Below are 21,937 nucleotides of genomic sequence, written 5' to 3' on the forward strand. Positions count from 1 at the left end.
TTCATCAGTCTACGTGCTACTTTTTCCATTTTTTTCTGCTACTTAAAATACTACTGACATTCCTGACTAGAAATATGACTATTGACACTGTAGAAATGTAACTATTGATACTACAGAAATCTGACTGAAAAGGCCCCCTCACCAACAGCCACCCATCTAATGCAACCAAATTTCAATTGCATTGAAGACTTATAGTGCAGATTAACCCATTATAATTGACCAACCCTCTGATGCACCTAGCAGCCACAGCAAAGATCTAGCCTCTCATATCCGGCCATGTTCATCATTGGTATATAAACCGTAGGTGGGGATCAAGTTGAGTGTTTTTCCCTGGTATATTTTTAATACAGCTATTAAATTCAGTGTCAATTGCTCTGAAACACTTTGATATGGTGTACAAAATTGTTAAAATGTCAAGCGTGGGCACTTAAGTGTGAAATTGGTCCGAATGATACTAGAGGCTAGATCTTCAATTTTCATTCAAAATTGTGGCTGCTGATGGCGTCACAGAGGTGGTTATTTATAAGGGGTGAATTTGCACTACAAGTCTTTAATGCAATTGAAATGTGGTGGCTTAAGACGGGTGGCTATGGTCAGGGGGGCTTTTTCAGAGAGGAACTACAGTATCTTCATCAATTGATCCCCCCCAAATTATGAATGAATGTAATCAAATAATTTTACTATATATGCTCAGGTCTGGAAAAAAATGGGTTTGAAAGTTCAAAGAATTGTCCAAAGTAGACAATAAATTCAAGCTTCCAGTTTAATCTGAAATATATGATTAGTAAACAAAAAATATTCAGTATCTTAATTGCTACTTTGCTTTTTAAAAAAAAAAAAAACATAACATATATATACCAAATATGAAATAAAAGTGTATATGATTTATGTACTAGCACATAACAATGTACATGTAACAGAGGCAAACAAACATGCATTTGTACTTTGGCCTAACCTGTCAAGAGTGGTCACCTATCTTATGAGGCTCGTTTTGGAATGCAGTATTGGTTGCAAGTTTTGAATTGCACTATTGGTGGCCACATAAGAGAGGGACTACTGTATTGACACTGCAGAAATATAAGGATTTAGTCTATAGAAATATGACTATTGAGAGTGTAGAGCTATGACTATTTAGAATGCTGAAATATAATTATTGAGACTCTAGAAATATGACTATTGAAACTACAGAAATAATACTATTGAGACTGCAATTCTGTTATGAATGCATGTTGTGAAATTTTTAATCAGTCAAAAGTTAAACTATTAAGTAAATTATACAAAGTTGTGCATTTAGCTTCAGCATATTGGGTTGTATTTTGTTTCAGCTTGACAAAACATCCACTTTCTATTCTTTTGCATTATGACCTGCTATCCGAATGTGTTACATTTTTGTATTTACAAAAATGCTTTGTATGAAGCATTTGGTTATTTGATGGAAATAAATATTTTACAACTGATTGAAAATTACCAGAACAGCATTAGAATGAGAGAAATTAGTCTAAAAAAGTTCTGATCATTGTTAATTTAAAAATTGTTTAGATGAATAAAAAAATTCTGATAGTAGGCATAAACCTGTCAAAAAACTTGAGCCATACAAAAAAAATGTCTTAGTTCTCAGGCCACTCCTTTTTTAAAAAATGATGCGGGAGGGTGTTCAGCAGGCAAATGATCCCAGTGTCAAATTTACATATCGGAAACCATTTTCTGGACAGGACAGGAAGAAATTCAGGATATTTAAATTTTTTTGGTTTTTGATTTATGAAAATACCTTATGTCACTGATTCATGCCTGGAATTTCCATACTGTTTCTGAGCGCTACATAAAAATATAGTCCAAATGTAATTCCTAATATATCATTCAATACATCTTTTAAAACCTGTAAATATCTTTCTGGCAATTATCTTCTCAGTTATATTCTGTTATTTCTGCAAATAAAATTAAGGATTAGTCTTCACATGAAGATTTGAGGCACTGTTTAATAATTGTAATAATGAATCAGGGAAGTTCTTGTAGTAATGTACCAAGAAGAATTTAATGTGATAAACAGGTTCCATTTAATACAATTATCATTCAAAATATCCATCCTATCATCAATATTTTATAATTAATAAACAGGAAGTGAAGAGTAGTGATTTAAGTAAAATTGGTGGGAAAATTCAATTGTTTAAAAGTATCTATTTTTGAAAATCTTGATACGATGATCAAGAAAATTATTTAATTAAACTGAAATTAGTTCTATTAGTAATCTATTAGTATTATGATTACAGTGTAGGATAATACTCTGTTGAAACACTTTTGAATGTGATTGCAAATTAACTTTTGGACAGGTTTAAAAAATTGGGAAAAAGGTGCAACAAAACAAAATTTGTAAATTTGTGTGAAATTGGATACTGTTAACTATCGATTACAGTTTTTACTTCAGAAATCAGTAATTGATTGACTTTCAGTTTGTACATATTAGAAAAAATGATTTAAGTAGTAAGGGAAATGCAAAACTATGATTATAGTTTTATTCTACATCATGTAATTTTTTAAATTTGTTCATGCTACAATTTCACAAGAATCAAAAACCTCCAGTGCTAACAGCACTTTGCTTGTTTTTGTTTGTTTTTTTTTGTTTTGCTCCTATTAAAAAATCGCCTATGTGAGGGTGTTTTAGGGTATCTGAGAACCTACATTATTTTTCTCAAAGCCTTACTAATTATAGGATTTACCTTGTCTGTTTGTTCGCTTTCTTTTTAGCAGGACTCTTACACTACTCAAGGGATTGCAATGAAATTTTAAGCATCATATGTTGAATTGCATGAAGGAATTCAATTACTGGTACTCTAAAAATTGAATTTAACAGTTTTACAATTAACATTTTCTCCTGACCATTTGATCCTCATTATGAACTCACAGTGTTTCTAGTAAATATCTGGAATAAATTAGTTCTTATTTCAGCAGATACAAAGAATGTAAGGAGTCACTTGGCATCACAGGTAAGTTGTATATGGCAAAAGTATTTTAATTATTAAAAATTGTTGACACAGTTACTGACACCTTTCACCTGCAGCAGCAATGGTGAAAGCCACTTCAGTCAGACTCGGATGGTTTTTCAATCATGCTTTGGGGTGCCTACTCTGTGTAATCTATAACTGAAAAGTATTGAAACAATATTATTTAAACTTTGCACAGTTATTATATACATATTGAAGATGTGGACCTCCAATTATTAAGAAATTTTGTACTTGTTCAGCAGTTATTGCTGTCATTTTAAGGCCACAGTCTTTTTTTATTTGTTGGTTTATGCATCTGCTGACCCAGGTAGGAGGAAAAAAAAATTAGAATTTCAGTTTTCCAATTATTAATTTTACTGCCCCCGACTACAAAAAATTGGCTAGTGCAAAATTGTATGATCTATTTTTAAAATAAAGTGACAGACAATGCGTACTTCTATTTTGTTCATTCAACAACTTGACAAAGCAGAGTGAACGAAAAGGTCCAATGAACATGGCTACATAAATTTCACCACTTCAATAAATTTGTGTTTAAGAAATTTGATAGTATTGAAAACAAGATTACACTGGCTAGAGATAATAAATTCAAAATACTTTTAATTGAAAATAATGTAAGTAGATCCTGTACATGATTTAAGAGTTGAGTTGAAAAATCTTGTTGATTTATTTTTATTCTCAACAGGAAGTAGGTAAATAAAGGGGAGATAATTGGCAGAAAAGTTTTGTGTGAAAATAGGCTTATAAAACAATTGAGAAAATTCAGTTAAGAGTCAATTGTTGACGACAAACAAAAAATATTTCTCCTTCCAAATAAATTGGACCCTTCACCCTTTTTTTTTTTCCACATAAAGAAATTTGTGGCAAGAAAAGGATCGCAGCTCACCCTGGCTTGATAAATATCATTGGCTGAGGTAATCAGAGTCGGAAAGTTGGGAGTAGTTTGTATTGTGTTTAATTCAATAGCCCCGATCATCATGTCTTTGTTTGGGACCCTGTAAATGACAACTTTAAACAAAAAAAGAAAAAAAAAAAGAAAAGAAAAAGGCCTTGGGCAGCCTGGGCATAGCAGGTGTCTTGAAATGGGTGATAATTTTATGTCATTTGCTAAAGGCAGACACAAAGATGTTTCAATGTTGAGTACAGGTCTCATTTCAAAACAAAATCTGTGTGGAAAGCCGAGTATCCCTTTACCCTGTCATACTGAGGAAAAAAGAAATTTCATTGCTCTCATCAAATTTAGAGCATAAACTGATCAAATTTTGGCTGGCCATATACATAAAAGTCTCCAAACATGCAATAAATATCTTCTGAAATTCAAAATGAAATTAATTTATCAGTCGTTTCTAACAGTTGCAATAAAGTATTGTTGCAAAGTGTAATTCTGCCAACTACTTCAGCATAATTGCAGATGAAATCGCCAGTGCTTTTACTATGGAACAGATTTATATATGTATCTGTTATATAGGAACTGGTTGTGACGGTGATTTGTGTGTAAAAGTGAAGTTCATTGGATTTACTATGCTTACTAGATGCAAGTTGTGGTGTCCTTAATTTCATTGTTAAATCTTTGTTCAATTTTCTGTTAATTGTTTTAATCATTGTCTCCTTATTTTATTGATGAATAATTAAAGGAAAACACACAAAAAAAGATAAAAATCAATTATACCTGTTATACCTGTGGAGGTAAAACCAGTTACCAGAAGGAAAATTCTACCTGTAGTTTGTGCAAAATATGATCAGCTTATGGGGCTGCACCCCCACTCACCCCACTTTCCACCCTGCTTAAAATTTTTTTAACCCTAGCTAGTCTAAATCTTCACTCTTTTGTCAATATTTTATGATTGAGAAACAGGAAGTGAGGAGCAGTTATTTCAACCAAGGAAAATTGATAAAAGCATCCACTTTTTAAAATCTAATATAGATTTAGGAAATTATTTTTTTTTAATGTAATTGCAAATTAATTTTGAACCGATTTTAAAAAATGAAAAAAATGTGAAATGAAACAAAATGTGTAAATGTATGTGAAGTTGGATACTGTTTACTTACTGATCTACAAATCATATCCACACTCCCCCCAGATCAGAGGTGAGATACCCACAAAATTTAATGAACAATTTAGAATCTCCTACATAAAAATGTTGATTTTGTGGTAGTTTTATTTTGGGTTGGTTAAAATTACTATATTTTCTGTGCAAAATATAAAATTATTAAATTTTCACATAAAAAATTTGCTTTTATGTATGGATATTCAAATAACTCTTCCAGTATTACAAAATAGAATAGACCTGTATGACATGAAAATTACATTTAGCTATCAGCAGTATTTTTATTTGTTGAGAAGAAATCTGAAAATATTTCCCAGTCCCAGGGTTTGTATGTCTTATATATGAATTGTTTTAGAAAGAATTGAAGTATGAATTAAGTTTTTTTTTTTTTTGGAGGATTTATATTACTCAAGTAGACTATAACTTTGGAATGGATGGAAAAAGGATCATTTTAAACACTTTATTTGGGACAGAGGCTCTTCCAGTATTATATTTATATTATATAGACTGTTTTAAGAAAAAATTACACATCTCATAGGCTTCTGTTCAATAACTACCTTTTCATTGCCCTATACTAACATCTTAATATGATATTTGATGTTAATATTTCAGGCTATCTTCAGCAATAGTGATTTGTTTGATGCAGAGGAAGAAAACAGTAGACAAAGCAGAGATAGTGGTAATAACAGTTACGTTACTAACCAATTCAACTGAATTCAGTATAAGTTTACATAAAATTAGTGATTCATATGACATTATGATCTAAAATTATATTAAATGGAAACAAATTTAGAAAAAAAATATAGTAAATGGAAACAAATTTAGATAAAAAATTCTGGTTAAATTGGTTTCAAAACATTTTTTTAAATTAAGTATGACGTAGTTCAAACCATTAATTTCTCATTCATCTTACTTAAAGTAAACTTCTTACGGAGTAAACATTAACAGGAATCAAGTATGATATATGATATCACATTCCCTTTCCTATAATACTGGTATCACATTCCCTTTCCTATAATACTGGTATCACATTCCCTTTCTTATAATACTGGTATTACATTCCCTTTCCTATAATACTGGTATCACATTCCCTCTCCTATAATACTGGTATCACATTCCCTTTCCTATAATACTGGTATCACATTCCCTTTCCTATAATACTGGTATTACATTCCTTTTCTTATAATAAAGTTTTTATTGTCTTCTCTTTACACAACATTTATTTGGTGACTGAATTGTAGATTTTTACTGAGTTGAACCCTGAGAACATTAATTCTTTTTTTTTTCATTTGAGGGGAGGAAACTGCTTCAGACAGTAACAATGAGGGGGCAGAGGATGATGAAGGATTTGATGAAGCAAATATTGATCCTACTCTGTTGAAGAAATTAAAAAAGGTATTCTATTATGTTTTTAATAGAGATAATTTTCATTTTACAAGTTATGACTCTTGTTGAGTTAGCTTTAAGGTGGGAGAAGAGTATCAAGCTCTCATGGTGTAGCTGTTTGTGAAATTAAACTTTTGGAACGTCAGGGGCTAATATTTTGATTTATGAATGGTTGATATGTATATCCAGTCAAATTTTCCTTAGGTGTACTATTGAGAAAAACATTTTGGTGTTACTGTACTAATTACTGTGCCAGTGATAACCAAACTTAGAGACATGGGAAGTGAAAACACCTCTACATATGATTAACTTACACTTTTTTGTATCATTTGATGAAACATGGCTGATAGAGGCTATGTAATCTCTTCATTATAGGAATTAATTCTAGATTTCACAACTATTTGTCTCTCACTAGGGAGCATCAAAGAAAGCCAGCAAATCAAAGAAACATGTAGAACAAGAAGGAAAGCTAAAACTTCACAGTGAGACACAGAGAATTGTCAGAGGCAGGTTTAATCCTATTGAATTCATTTATAATTGGTTTTAACCCCATGTTGGCAATTGCCATAAATTAGTGTCTGTCATTGCTGTTGTATCTACTTTAAAAATTGTGATCATGATGCTGACTGAGTATAAAAGTGGCAACACTGCTACTACAGGAAGTTCAACAAATATTTTAAGCTAAGACATGCAGAAAAATAAATTTTATCTTTCTTCAGCTGAAAGACCATTGGATGGAAGTTGTACACCTGATTGGACGGTAAAGAATTACATGTTTTGACAGTTTTCAGATTACAGTAGATAGAATAGGAACTGTCACATTGAAATGATTGTTTTGATAATGTCTTGAAATTTTCAAGTGGGTAGAAGTTGAATGTCAACTCATAATTAGGGGTGATGCCCTTGAAAGACTGAAAATGACAATATTTGAAGTTTATTAGATCATAAATTGACCATCATTTAAAATAGAAAGTTATGGCTGTTATTACTAGGCTTATTGAAGAATCCAATTTGTCAACTCCTTATTCGACTTATCACAGCTGCAAGAACAAAAAATCAAGGATCCTTATGATCAAGTTACAAGAGTTATTACTGAATGACCAAAAAATGAAGAATTATGCAGTTTTTAGCCTATATCTTGAAAACTCTTAGAATGATATTTTCAAATGATGAAATTGTCTGTAAAAGAAAGTGTAAATGGATCAAAGTTACACATTCTTACAGGAATTATGCCCTTATTTGAAGAACAATTGAAGAGATGAGCAATTCAGGCTATTTAAAGCCTCGCCTCTTATGAAAAAAAAAGATTTTTACCCACACTTCAGTTTGCTTTAATTGATTGGAATAAAATTCACACAAGAGAGATACAGGTTTCAAGTCAGTAGATTAAGGTCTTTGTTACTTGAATTGATTTTTTGAGAGACAAGGAACCTTGAGCTCATTGTTTATGTTGTAAAGAATTTTTGTATCATCTCGGATAGAAATCTAGCTTTACACTACTTTAAATATTTACCATTTGTTATAAAGCCCAATCAACAAAAATTACACAACTCTCAACTTGATTTTTATTACAGAATCCCGAGTGAATTTGCCATATCATCAACCTGAACCTAAGCGATTGCAAGATTTTCTTGCAAGAGCTAACAGCAAACAACAACAGTATAGTGCCCTCAGAGGAGCTAGAGATTCAATGTAATTATTTATACATATCATTATAAGGTTTGATAGGAATGAACAAGTTCAATATGATTATGTGTAAAACATCATTGTAGCTTGTCAGAATTAACTAGATGAACTTTGTTAATCATTTGAATTAAATATTTCAAAGTAAGACAAATTTATGTACAACTTAATATTTTAACAGGAAGGCAAAAGTCCTAGAAGAAATGATGACAAGAGCAAAACTCAAAGAAAAACAATGTGACAAGTCACCCCTCACATCAAATGATGAGGGTCTCATAAGTAAACATGTCAATAGTGATGAAACCATTGAAATGGATAATAATTCTGAAAGAATAGATAGTGACAATGATGATCTACCTGAACTCACCTCTGATCATGTGACTGATGATTCATGGCAGAGAACTGAGGATAAAATTAATGTGACAGAAAATGAAGAGAATTCAATGGAAGAAAGACAGGATAGTGTGATTGAGAATTTGAATGGTTCACAAAAGAATGTTAAAAATAATGAAATCGGATGTGAACAAACCAGTAATGTTGAATCACAAAACTCATTTCAAGACTCTCTTGCTAATAAGGAAAATAAGAATGGCATTACTAATAAAGACTTAGAAAAATCTAAACTATTAAGCAAGAAATTAACTATATTATCAGAACTGCCTAAACTAAATGTTGGTTGTGGGAATGTTATTGACTTGGAAGTGAATTGTGTGCAATCTAAGAAGCCAGGAGTCAATAAATTAATGGATAGGTTTATGGAACATTCAAAGAAGAAACCCAAATATGTGCCAAAAGATTTAGAGCTAAGGTGGGTACTGCTGAGTCCCTGCATAATTTTCTTGGTTTAAGCAGGTTTTCAGCAGGAAATTATGGCTACAATTAATTTGGTTGGACCAAAGTCATATTACAACTGTTGTAGGAGTCATTGACTTTCATGTCATAGTTGATGATCAGCTTATGAGTCCAACTCAAAAACTACTACTGATAATTAGAAAGAAATGTTGCAAAATCATTTGTACCACAATTCATTTAATGAGACCAATAACATTCCTTGCAGAAGTTATTTTTAGGTTTTCTTTTTTTTTAGTACCAATCCATGTAAAATTTAGACACTGCCTATGGTAGAGGTGATCCATGGTGTTGAAAAACCCACCAAATAAACAATGGTTTTCTTTGTCAACTTATGCTATATTTTTTATGTAACAACAGTCCCTTTTTGTATTCACTTCTGGTCTGTATATTTGAGAAAACCATACACACATCAATCAAATCAAGAACAGAATGACAAACTTAGACTGAATTAGAAATAGTAGTTAATTTAGTTGTTTTGACATGCATGAATCACCTCCTGTCTAATTTCTTTAAAGACTGCTACTTAAAAGGAGATTTTTTTTGTCCATGATTCTTGTGAAAATGAAACACAGATGAGTAATTCAGGCTCTATGAAGCCTCATGCATTTTTTAAGTTGAAACCACATCAGCAAATCAAACTTTTTGTATCTTTTAGTGAATAGAACTTTTCAATAGGTCATAAAAAAATTGTTTTGCTTCAGTGTTGTTCAGAAAGAGAAAAATGAAGAGGAGAAAGATGAATTAAAGTTAAACACATTTGTTTACCATGTAACAGAAGAAGAAGCTTCAATGAGCCAGTATGACACTCCAGGTAGGATTGATTTTAAGGCCAGTGTCATAAACTTGAGGTTACTTTCCATCACATTTGATATTTAACTTGCTCTAGTTATAGGTTTGGGAAAAATACTTTCAGTGTTAGAAGTAGTATATCAGGGTAAATTAAATCACTGAGTTTTTAATCATTGATATTTTAATAGCACAAGAGTGGAATTGATTGCTTTTTCATCATTTATCTAGTATTGATGTTCTTTGGATTCTCCTTCAAAGATTATTATTTTTCTAGCGCTTATCATTTTTGTCATTGACAAAAAACTTCAAGATGACGAAAATAATCTAATCTCATTTCGTCACCTGATATATTTGAAAGTACAAAAAACATAAAGAGCTGTAAGCCCTACATTGGTTCAAGTTGCAAGAGTGACAAAATTTTGTGTAAACAATTACCTAATTCATCAATTATGTGGAGTAAATGACGATTGGAAGAAAAGCTGATTGGATCTACAACTGTTTTATGAACAGCCAATCATTTTCTAAAGTTTAATTTCTATTCCACAATTAATTTGACAAATACTGTCAATTTAACAGGTCTCAAATTTCTAGAACCACATATGTAAGTAAACTAATTATAAAATTACCATTGTTAATACAAAATGAGTTACCTCCCCTGCAGTTTTAATTCTTTTTTCACATTTCCTGTAATTTCAACAGTGCAGTATATTTTCCAAAAGTTTTGTTTGCTATAGATAAAAAAAAATACTGTTCCTTTTAAATGGTGATGAATTTGGAAATTTGGTGGTAACATTTTTAACTATTTCTTACATTTCCTCATATACTGTTCCTCATGGTTAAGAAAATGTTGCCCAATTTTTTTTACCAAGACTTGATTCTAATCACCAGATATCTGATTTGACCAAACCTTTGATATATACTTAAAAAAGTACCAATTAGTACACTGCTTCCCCAACTTTAAAGGAAAGAAGGAGAGATGTGCTCAGTGTATTTTAAAATAATAGAAATACTAATGAATGAAAGTAATAGTTTTTTCATTAATTTTTTTAGCTATAACTTCAGAATTTCAATTAGGTTCGGAGAAGGCCATTGAAAGGGGCTTACAAACTTCAGTCTGTAACAGTGCATAGACATGTTCAACTGAAAAAGGCCCATTAATACTATAGTGGTTGTCTCATTCATACATTACTACTGTAAAACGCATGCAGTTAGCAAAATATGTCCAAAAATGTCCATTCAAACATTGTCCCATCTAAAAAAAACCCATGGGGATTTTCAAAAGTTGGCAGGTATGCTTCCAGGCCTATCTCTGCCATCTTAGATATTAATCTTTGATTTGATTTGTTAATGTTGTTGCTGTTGCTCAAATGTATTTCTGTTAACCAATCATGAAGGCCATTATTTATCTAGGCTTTGTTGGACAATGTTGGTCGAATCATATTGTACATGGTCCGAGTCATGCTGGGACAAATTAATCACTTACCTAAGTTATCTACCTTTGTCAATGGAAGTGGTAAAAATGAAAATAAGAATTGACGAGTGGGCAACCGGCCATTTCAGGCACGGTTCAGATGCAAATACTACTTCAAAAAATGTACCATTAGAATTGTCCTCATTTTCTCACAGAAAAGTGAGTAAAGCTTTCAAAATCCTGGAAAAAACCCAGTTAAGATTTCCCAAAATTATTATGCTTTAATATATTTCACTATATGAAGGTGCAAAACTGGTTGCCTTGAAGGAAAGGTTGAAACAAAAAATGAAAGTGAAAAGAGAAGAGAATCGTAAACAACGACAAGAGGTGTTTGATCTGGACAATGAGGAAGGATATGTTGAGGAAGATAAGGTTTTAGATGATGATGATGAAATGACAGATAAATCTGATACTGATGTAGAGGATGATGATTTTGATGAACAGTTTGATGATGAAGAAGAGGTGATTGAAGAAGAAAAAGAGGTATGGGTAATTGAATCACATATGTATTGTGTACATTTGTTATATTGGAGTGTTCCATTAAAACATCCAAGGTACTTGGGTAGGCACCTTTTTCCCAAGGAGACTTGCCCATAGAAACATTTTAAGCTAAATATTTATATTTTAGACTGTTAGTATGGTATATTGTTGAGAGAATCTATAGCATGCATAGGCAATTTACATTCTGAAAAAAACTATTTTTGTATACATGTAAGTTGTTAAATGTTAAAGGCCGACTGATGTTACAATATCAATATTCCAGAATGAATTACTGCCACTGTACGCAATTTGAAGAATTTTTTCATAGACATCTTCAGTGACTGTCCAACAACATATACATGAACTGGAAGGAAATTTGTTTTCAAGGAAGCAATACATTCAGTTATGCAAATTTCAAATTAATCACTGTATTTTTTTTAGGGGATGAGTTGAATTTGATGGTTAAGGGTAGAGGTTATTGTCCTTTGAAATTGTTAATTTCCAACATTTTTTGTAGCAAAAATCAATAAATCTAAGGTAAATGTTGACTGTTGGGATTTTTATTCATAAAAAATGTGTTTCTTGTCTTCAGGAATCCATGAAACTTTGCTACATTGTTAATTTGTATTGTTTCTATCTATAAAAGGAGGGAAAAGGACATATTATACCCTGATTACACAGCTCTAACTGTTAATGATAATGAAAAGTCCTGGAAAATTGGAGCAAAAAAAGGTGTATGAACACTGTTTCTTATAAGGTCTGTTTGATATGAGCCATTTATGCTATGTCAATCATATTTGGTGTGCAATTGCATTAGCATCACTACATCACAATTTCATGCATATGCCCGGCAGTCAAGGTCCAATGACATCAAAATTTCAAATTTCTTATGAAGATTTAAGTGTTAAGTTTTCTCATATTCTATTGATTAAAAACCACTTGTGCGAAGTCAATCATATTTGGATTGTGCAAAGTCAATCATATTTGGAATATAGTTGCATTAGTATCATTATATCACAATTCTTTATCTGTTTCATGCAAATTCCCATGCAGTCACAGCTGATTGACTTCCAATTTGTTATTAAGATTTTAATGTTAAGTTTTCATATTACATCACTTTAATATGAACCACTTTTGCTTGGTCAATCATATTTGGTATGAAGTTGTATTAGCATCATAACATTACATTCCATATCTGTTTCATGCATGTCCGCAGTCATTATCTAATATTGAATAACAGCATTGGACATGTCTCTGCCATACAGTTTATTTTATGTATTGTGGCATAAAAATTTCAGTCTAAATTTATCTTTGATTTCCTAAAGGAAAATCCTTTCTATGACAATGAAGCAGAGGAAAATGATGATGAAGATGAAGATGAATTCAGGTTACATCTAACAGATAGTGATAATAATGGAGACAATGAAGACAGTGATGATGGAGTTGAAGATGATGATGGTATGAAGTAAAAAAATAAGTAGCCTGTAGTTGTAATGTTCATTGAAGGTTGCTCTAAGTCTTGAGTCTGTATCAGACTTGAAGACACATCATTTTCTGTTTTCCTTGCTTCTAAATCAATAAGAAGCTTTTAGTATTGTTCTTCATATTATGGAACTTTGAAGGAGAAAAATAACTGAATGTGACGAATACTGAAACGAACCAAGAAGGTAGTATTGACAGTATAACTATAATCTGAACAGTTTAGAAGTTTATTGGTCATACATGTGGTTAGGTCAGTAAAACCATTAGTGGCACTAGTTTCAATCAATGGTTATATTTTATAATCACCGGCCATTCATAGATACAAGTGCATGTGACAGCCATGTGCAAATTTATGATAGTTTATAATTGCCAAATTGAAAAAGTTGCTGCAGGGAGAGAATTATCGTGTGGATCTGTGGCAAATAAAGAAGAATAACTTAACTGCTGGGTGTTGTAAACTTCAGAACATCAATTTTTCTTTAAATTTCAGTTTGTTATCCAGTAATTTATTACCAACACCTAGATTTATAAAATTAGTTAAAACAATAATTTGTGAACCTAACTAGTAGTCATACCAGCATGGGTAAGAGATGTATGATAAACTTGCTAACCCACCTATCAACTTTTTTTATTTCAGATACTTCAAAAATATTTAATAAAACAAATTGAAATCATTGTAGATATTATAAAGAAAAAGCAAGCATCATCCACGAAGAAGAAAGCTAAGAGGTTAGAGATCAGTGATGATGAAGAGAGTAGATTGTCATCAATAAACAAACAAGGTACATTTATTTTAAAAACATGAAAGTTGACACTTTGTTATCTCAAAGGCAGGTACTCTTTAAATGTTTTAGTTTTGATGTACAAGCAGAAAAGATCTTCTTCCCCTTTTTCAAATCCAGATTTCACCATTACAGTAATTTTACCATTTTTTTCCACTTCCAATTTCCACTTTTTTTGGTTGGCTTTGTACAATCAACTCATGGATCATCTTGTAATCATGCATTACTTGTTTCTATGAACTTTTACAAGAGGTATCATTTCAAACATATTGACAAGGTGCATATTATTAGATGTATATAACTGCAATTGTAACTGAAAGTTTCAGTTTTTATGTACAGTGTGTAAATATTAGTGAAGGATAAGTTCAGATGATGTCAGCTTTTGATTGGTTTCTCTCAGCCTAATGAGACTTCATTTTTAAAAATGTGGGTGGATCAAGAATTTACATGTCATACAATATTTTGGAAAAGTTTTGTTATATTTACTACAAACTATATGCAATTATTTGTTACAATTGTTTGAAGGTCAGTATACATTTTGGTGAAATTACTATTTTCAGGTTTTTGATTTATCAAAATACCTTATGTCACCAGTTCATGCTTGGAACTTCCCTACTGTTTCTGAACTCTACACAAAAATATAGTCCATATGTAATTCTTTCTATATCATTTGATACCTCTCATATAATCAGTTAAATATGTTTCTGGCAATTATTCAGCTTTATAATATTCTATAATTTCTACAAAATAAAATTAAGATCTAGTCTTCAAATCAACTGAAGATTTGAAGGACTTTTTTCTGGATGTCTAGTAATAAACAAGGATTTATATATAGCAGGGATTGGAATCTCACACAATTTTACTTAGTATGATGATAAATATGTTGTGTGGGGTGGTATACAGTGAGATTACCCATAATGCATTTCGTTGATGCTGAGCGTGCCCTGTCAGATGTAGATTTCCATTACTGCAACATTTCATTACGATAAATGTAGGTATTCCGACCCATATCGTTAGAAAAAAAATTAAAATATCCCACCTCAAGTTGCCTCCAGACTTTTTCAATGTTTTGTTTTGATCAATACCTCAATTCGAGACCTTAATCTCTTATCAAATTTTCAACTTGGTCCCACCTAAGGCGGTCTTCCCTCCTCATTTAAAATTCACTCCTTTTTCCAAACCCTATCAATCATTATAAAATTTGTTTAGAATTGATCAGAAATGGTATGAGGGTGTATATAAGGAGTTTTATGGCTGTAGCTTTCCCTGCATTTGCAATATCAACGTTTTTATATGCCTTCGTTTTGATTCCTAACGGCGTAGTCCCGCCTTAAAGGGCTGTTTCCCTCCTAATTTAAAATTCAAACTCCTTCATCAAAACCCAAATGATTGTCATAAAATTCGTTTTAAATTGAACAAAAATAGTTTGAGGGTGTATATAAGAAATTTTATAGCTGTTGCCTCCCATTCTTTCGTGACATCAACTTTTTTATTTGACCAACTTTTGATACATAAAAAATGGCAGCCGGAATTATGCCCTCGAGAAAGGTATTCCCTCCAAAATTGAAATTCTAACTCCTTCTTCAAAACCTGAACGATTATCATAAAATTTGTTTTAAATTGAGATTAAAAGTGGTCTGAGGGTGTATATAAGGATGTTCATAGCTGTAGCTTCACCTGCTTTTATGATATCAATGTTTTATATGACCCAATTTTGACTTCAATAGCAGTATAAGCGGCAAGTAGCTGTGGTGAGTATACTCAAATCTCGCCATGCGAGGTATTGCAATAAATTACGAGATGTGAATCCTTCTATATTTAAATCCTTGTAATGAATTAGCATTAACAGAATGAAGTTCTTGCAGTAATGTGTCAAGAAGCATTAAATGTGCCAAGCATTTTCCACTTGATACAACTATCATTCAAAATCTCCACCCTATCATCAATATTTTATGATTAAAAAACAGGAATTGAAGAGCAGTTATTTCAACTATTAAAATTGGTGGGAAAATTCAAATTCATGTAATGTGTCTATTATTGATCAGGGAAATTATTTTTTTAAGCTGAAGTAAGTTCTGTTAGAGTATGATTACCGTGTAGGATAATCTGTTGAAATAATTTTGAATGTGATTGCAAATTTAATATTGGACAGGTTTAAAAAGTAGGGAAAAGGTGAAACAACAAAATTTGTAAATATGTGTGATGCTGTTTAACCTTCTATTACATGTTTTTCATGTACTTTAGACATATTAGGAAAAATGGTTCTAATAATATGGAAAATGCAAATGTATGATTATAATTATATTTTTCATCATGTAATCTTTAAAATTTTGTTCATGCTACTATTTCCACAAAAAAAAAAAAAAAAAAGTGCTGACAGCAGTTTGATTCTTTTTTTTTTTTAGTTAGGCCATAATAAAAAGTTCCTAGATTCTCATCCCAGCACAACACTATTTTTCATGTCTGTCCCAATTTATTTTTATTTTCAGAAAGCGTTTTCTCAAATTTCTGGAAACATTCTGTGTCTTGTCAGGATCTAATTTACAGTAATTTTTATTTAGTAACTTTTGGTTCGTAAAATATAGTTTTCACTGCTATTTCTTTGAAATATTGTTCTGGATTGATGTAGAGACATGATATACATTGATAAGAGCTGCTCAATTCATTTGTGCTGGTAAAATTGATCACCAATCACACATATATTATGATAACAGTGCTAGGTTTCTGGCACAATTGACAGTAGGAAAAATTAAAAAATTAATTTGCCCCCATCCAAATTTTTGCAGAAAAGTTAAATGAGAATCAAAATTTTGTTTTCACATTTCGCACTCTAACTGCAGAATCTCATGATTTATAAACTTTATTTTGATTGTCATCATTTCCAAATTTTATGTTGCTGAGTTATGTAACTTCAAACACAGGAATAAAGCGTAAAATATTTGTATGATTCAGGTGATGGAGAAGGAGAATCCAAAGACCATATAGAAGATATGGGGGAGGAACATTTTTCCCCATTTTCTAAACATTTGACAGACATTACTCAGGTAAGTTATTTAAAAAAATATTTAGTTAGGCAATAGTTTCTTCTTCCATGCTTCTTTTCACTTGACTGGGAGCTACTTTATGTTTTACTTAAAGTCTTTTTTTAAAACGAATTATAATAATGCTATTTTATGTTTAAATGGTTATACAATGTGACTTTTGTCATTCATATTGAACTATTGTCAAGATTCTTCAAAATGTAATATTAGTTGTCCTTATACTATCAATGCCATTATGATTGCATTGCAATCTATTCGATTCCATGTCATGGTTGCGCTTGAAGGGAACTAAAAAATGTAAAACATACAAGCTGAAAAATGACCCACACAATACATCAATGGAATATTTCTGACTGGGCAATTCAATTGCTGGCACGGCGATGTCTCATAATTCCAAGTTCTGTTGAAAAAAAACTGAGCTCAGCTGATAGTGCTAAATGTCGGAAATTAGATTCATTTGGCGTGAAAAAATCTACATGAAAGAAAACTTAAATTTTAATATACTATTAAATGATTCAAATGACAAATGTTTTATTAATGTTTGAAACTAATGAATAAGGAAAACAATATGAATTATTAAGATCAATTTTTGATGAGAGATGTACATGTACAAACTTTTCTTCTTATGAAAATATAGCTTTCGCTGGCAGTATCATTCCTCCTTGCAGGATTAATCTAGGACTGTAACTTAGTACACAATATTTGGTAGCACTGGACAGTTCATTTAGGTGTTATTATGTAGGATAGAGGATCAAATTAATGATGCATGTCACAGCAAATCAATATTATACAACGTCTCAGAATGTGACGACTCTATTCGCAACACTGCTCCATCGGATCAAAATGATACAGGGAAGATAATGTATAGAATAGAAATATAGAGTATAGAAGTATAGAGTCATCATATTCTGAGTCCTGTGGAAAAAATGACCACAAATTCTAACATCGTTGGGAATTTTTCACCTTGCATGCTATGTATCTACGTAGTAATGTACTAGCAAGTAAGATGGTAGAGTTGCCCCACCCCATTAGACTTCTTATATGTATTATATACTTGGTGTGGCTGTATTTGTATACTGTTACAGATCCTCTATTGTCTTACTTGATACCATCAGAGGTTGTCCTATTCAGTTACATCATGTGCTAATGTTCACACTCTAGATTTATTTACGAGGATGTATCACTCAGTTAATAAAAGCTATATTTTTATATAGCCTGGTTGGCTGAGTGGTCTAGAGCGTTGGACTTAGTGCAGGCGGTGTTGCCATATATGTCAGAGAACAGAAAGGGGTACTAATCCCCCTGAGGGATAGAGATGCAAATTTGCAACTCTGCATTGATTCTAGAGTTGGGATGTAGTTTGTAGCTTAGACTTGATTATATTTATAACGAGTGTGTGGTATATTGGAATCACTATATCTGTCTTTTCATCAGAATTTTGTAGCAATTATCTGGGCCCCAACAGATGGCTTGAATTCAAATTTGGTGTATAACTTCATATAAATAAAGCATTTGTTGTAAGTGATTTTGGGTGCTGTCAAATATCAACTTCCTGTTTTGTGAGACTTTGCCATTTTCACTATTAAAAATGATATGGAAAATTTTGTCACAAAAATCTTGGCTCCCAATGGATGGATTGATTTTAAATTTGGTGTGCGACTATATATATTGGCCATATGTTGTAAGTTAATTTTAGTTGATCTATGATACGAACTTCTTGTACGAGTAGCGGTATGCCTATCAGAAAAATGTTGATGCATAAAATTTGGCCATTCATACACAAACCTGACATGAAAGTCCTATGGACTTGTATACTTCAATTTGTCTATTAGTGGATGGTTCTGTGAAGTCTGGAAAACAGCGATTATTCCAATATTAAACAATGAAAATTATTTGAAGTCAAGTTAAATCGGGATTGTCATTTTGAAATATATAAATCTCACGTACAAGCTAGGAGATGTAATAATCCACCATCTTAATTTTCTGAAAGTAAAACTTTTCGTGTTCAGATGTTCATATAACCTGGTTGAAATTAAGTAAGTCAGCAACTTGCTCCGTACACAAAATATCTAGTGATAGAAGTGAAATGGAGAACAATCATGTGTTTCCAAGTTCGAAAGTCAAGAGATAAACAACTATGAACAACATTTTCTGCTTTTTCAGCTAAAGAAGACACCTTCATTGGATTCCAATACCCAGAGTGTGAACTTTTACATAGAAGAGTCGCAGATGTTAGATGCTGACGGGTGTGTGATATTAGTCAGATGCCCTGCCATACATTATTGATAGAATTATATGTTAATATTAGCCTAGAAATGTGTCAGAACATATTAGTACATGTATAATATATCAATTGCTGAAGGAAACAGTTTTATTGATTATGAATTAAAAAGAAGGAAGAAAATGCAAAACTTGTGCGGGTGAGAACTATGAAGCTTCAGTGTAAACAAAAAAACCTGGCTTCCTGCAAAATATTATGTTCCTTACAGTTGTATGAAGTTATTGCAAAAATGAAAAGACTTTAAATCACAATCGTTAAAACTTGCATTGTGAGGTTTTAACATAACAAATGATGGATTTCTTTTAAAATGGCAGTTTGGATTGAAATGAAAAAATAGCCATACTTTCAGAATTTAATGTTTAAAGGTTAATACCATATTTTCAAATTTTATGGCATCCCATGTTATGAATATATTTGACATGTAATTCAGAGAGTGCATCTATCATTGTGTCATAGCATGTTGTTTATTCTTTCCTTCGACAGATTAAAATTCACATTTCCATTTTCTTGCCTATGAAACCTGTTTAGTGGCTGCTTTTTAAGGGACTTGATTTTTATAAAGAATGCATATGTGGGCATATGGGGTAATAGGTAGCATGATCAGTAAGGTTCTAAAATTTTATCCCAATTTCAAGTAGAAAGGGAATGTCCAATTTACATGCCTGTTTAAAATATTTATTTTATTTATTAAGTCGCTGACCTCAAAGTTGGTCAGAGGCTTATTGTTTTTACTCTGTTTCTTCTCATTATTATTTTAATTCTCCTGTCATAAAAATTCTTGAAGTTGTCTTCACATTTTCTCATAAGTGGCTCATCCAGTTGGGATGAAAGTTTACAGGAAGTTAGATCTACTCTTCGGAAGATGCAGAACTCCAAAAATATTTTTCCAGGTTCCTCCATCTTTTCAAAATGGCTGCCTCACTGAGTGTACTCAAAATTTTTATGTAGAAACTATGAACTCATATATTTCGTAAACTGCTGATCAGAATTTGACGAAACTTGGTATGCATATTCAGCTGAATGAATTGAATGAAAATGCGGAAAAAATCACTTGAGTCTTTGCGGCCATATTCAAAATAGCCACCGATGTGGTAAAAAAATGAAAATTGTCAGATTTCAGTGAAGATTGATATCAAGGATATTTAGGCTGTCTTGATTAATAATATGTAGCTTTATTGACAATTTCATCAATGTTTCGGCCATAATTTTTAGCTCACCTGGCCAAAGGCCATGTGACCTATTGCCATCACTTGGCGTCCATCGTCGTCGTTAACAATTTTTCAAAACTCTTCTCCTCTGAAACTACTTGATCAATTGGAACCAAACTTAGTATGAATGTTCCTTGGGGTATCCTGCATAGAACTGATATGGGGATTTTTGATCCGTCAAAAAACATGGCCGCTGTTACTAAAAATAGAACATAATGGTCAGACAGTAGTTTTTCACAGATATCTCCAAAACGGTTACGTTTAGCCAAATTCTGACATGGGGGTAAAAGTGTTCAGCATGATGAGATCTATCTGCGGATAAATTTCATTTTAATCTCTTAAGCCATGTTGGAGTTATTGCACCTTTTCAACGTTTTTTGGCTATTTTTAATGTTATTTCTTCAAAAATCTTCTCCTCTGATACTATTTTACCAATTGAAACAAAACTCAGTATAAGTGTTCCTTGGGGTATCCTGCTTAGAATTGAAGTGGAGTTTTTTGATCCATCGAAAAACATGGCCACTGTTACTAGAAATAGAACATGTGGTTCAGACAGTAGTTTTTCACAAATATCTCCAAAACTGTTAGATTTAGCCAAATTCTTTCAATAGTTGAATTGATCCTTATTTTTAGGAATACAAAAGCCTTCAGGCATAAAATTTGTGAGATGCCTTCTTATAAGAGTTGTTGCCCTTGATGGGAAAATGACAGTTTTTTTTTTATTTTTTTTTTTATTTTACAGTTTTCAGCCAATATCTTGAAAACTATGATAGATTTAGACTTTCATTTACTGAAATGATCCTTATGATAAGTCCTATCAAAGTTTTCTTGAGTCAAAATTGTTGTTTAATTTATTACCCATGAAATGCAAAATTCAACCAGGTGAGTGATTCAGGCTCCTGGGAACCTCTTGTTGTAATGTTTTCCATCTTTTCTCAAAATAGCTGCCAACGCAGTCGAAAACTCAGAGTTATCTGATTTTGATGAAAATTGATATCTAGGTTCTTATAGATGTCCCAATTAATAATCTGCAGCTCAGTTGACAGTTTTAGCTGCACATTGGCTGCCACAACAGTAAAAAATTAAAAGATGTCCAATTTCGATGAAAATTGATATCTTGGTTCATTAGGCCATCCCAATTAATGATTTGCAGTTCATTTGGTAATTTGTATATCAAAAAATAGATCAGGAAAAGGGAAGCATCTTCTACACCTTTCGTGGAAACCTAAATTTTAATTACCCGGTATTATTATTATTTTATTTATTTTTTTTAATTAGTTTCTTAAAGGTTGGATCAGATAGAAAATCACATGAACAGAAAACAATGTCTCCGAACTTAAAGAACTTCTGGCCAACTCAGGATCAGGGAAATATGGATGAACTACTTGGTCTATGTTCGGGTAGATTTACAGGTAATGTTATTCAGTATTGACTTGCT

At 31.8% G+C, this 21,937-nt stretch overlaps 1 protein-coding gene across 2 annotated transcripts in view; it reads left to right on the forward strand.

Annotated features, from left to right (window-relative positions):
- The window catches only part of LOC148623567 (claspin-like), a 71,528-nt gene that overhangs the window by 21,043 nt on the left and 28,548 nt on the right, over positions 1 to 21,937 (forward strand). The window contains exons 9-21 of one of the 2 annotated variants that reach the window (XM_088565470.1): positions 2,944 to 2,981; positions 5,657 to 5,723; positions 6,339 to 6,439; positions 6,846 to 6,936; positions 8,005 to 8,122; positions 8,295 to 8,921; positions 9,667 to 9,776; positions 11,470 to 11,708; positions 13,031 to 13,163; positions 13,868 to 13,969; positions 16,922 to 17,013; positions 19,174 to 19,256; positions 21,778 to 21,911. In XM_088565470.1, the coding sequence (XP_088421596.1) occupies positions 2,944 to 2,981; positions 5,657 to 5,723; positions 6,339 to 6,439; positions 6,846 to 6,936; positions 8,005 to 8,122; positions 8,295 to 8,921; positions 9,667 to 9,776; positions 11,470 to 11,708; positions 13,031 to 13,163; positions 13,868 to 13,969; positions 16,922 to 17,013; positions 19,174 to 19,256; positions 21,778 to 21,911 (1,935 nt within the window). The remainder of the gene's footprint in view (positions 1 to 2,943; positions 2,982 to 5,656; positions 5,724 to 6,338; positions 6,440 to 6,845; positions 6,937 to 8,004; positions 8,123 to 8,294; positions 8,922 to 9,666; positions 9,777 to 11,469; positions 11,709 to 13,030; positions 13,164 to 13,867; positions 13,970 to 16,921; positions 17,014 to 19,173; positions 19,257 to 21,777; positions 21,912 to 21,937) is intronic. The other variant, XM_088565471.1, reaches the window with a different exon arrangement.

Source organism: Perna viridis, chromosome 2 (assembly GCF_037379345.1).
Source record: "Perna viridis isolate PV_CMFRI_1.1 ecotype Kerala chromosome 2, ASM3737934v1, whole genome shotgun sequence".
NCBI classification, from domain to species: domain Eukaryota; kingdom Metazoa; phylum Mollusca; class Bivalvia; order Mytilida; family Mytilidae; genus Perna; species Perna viridis.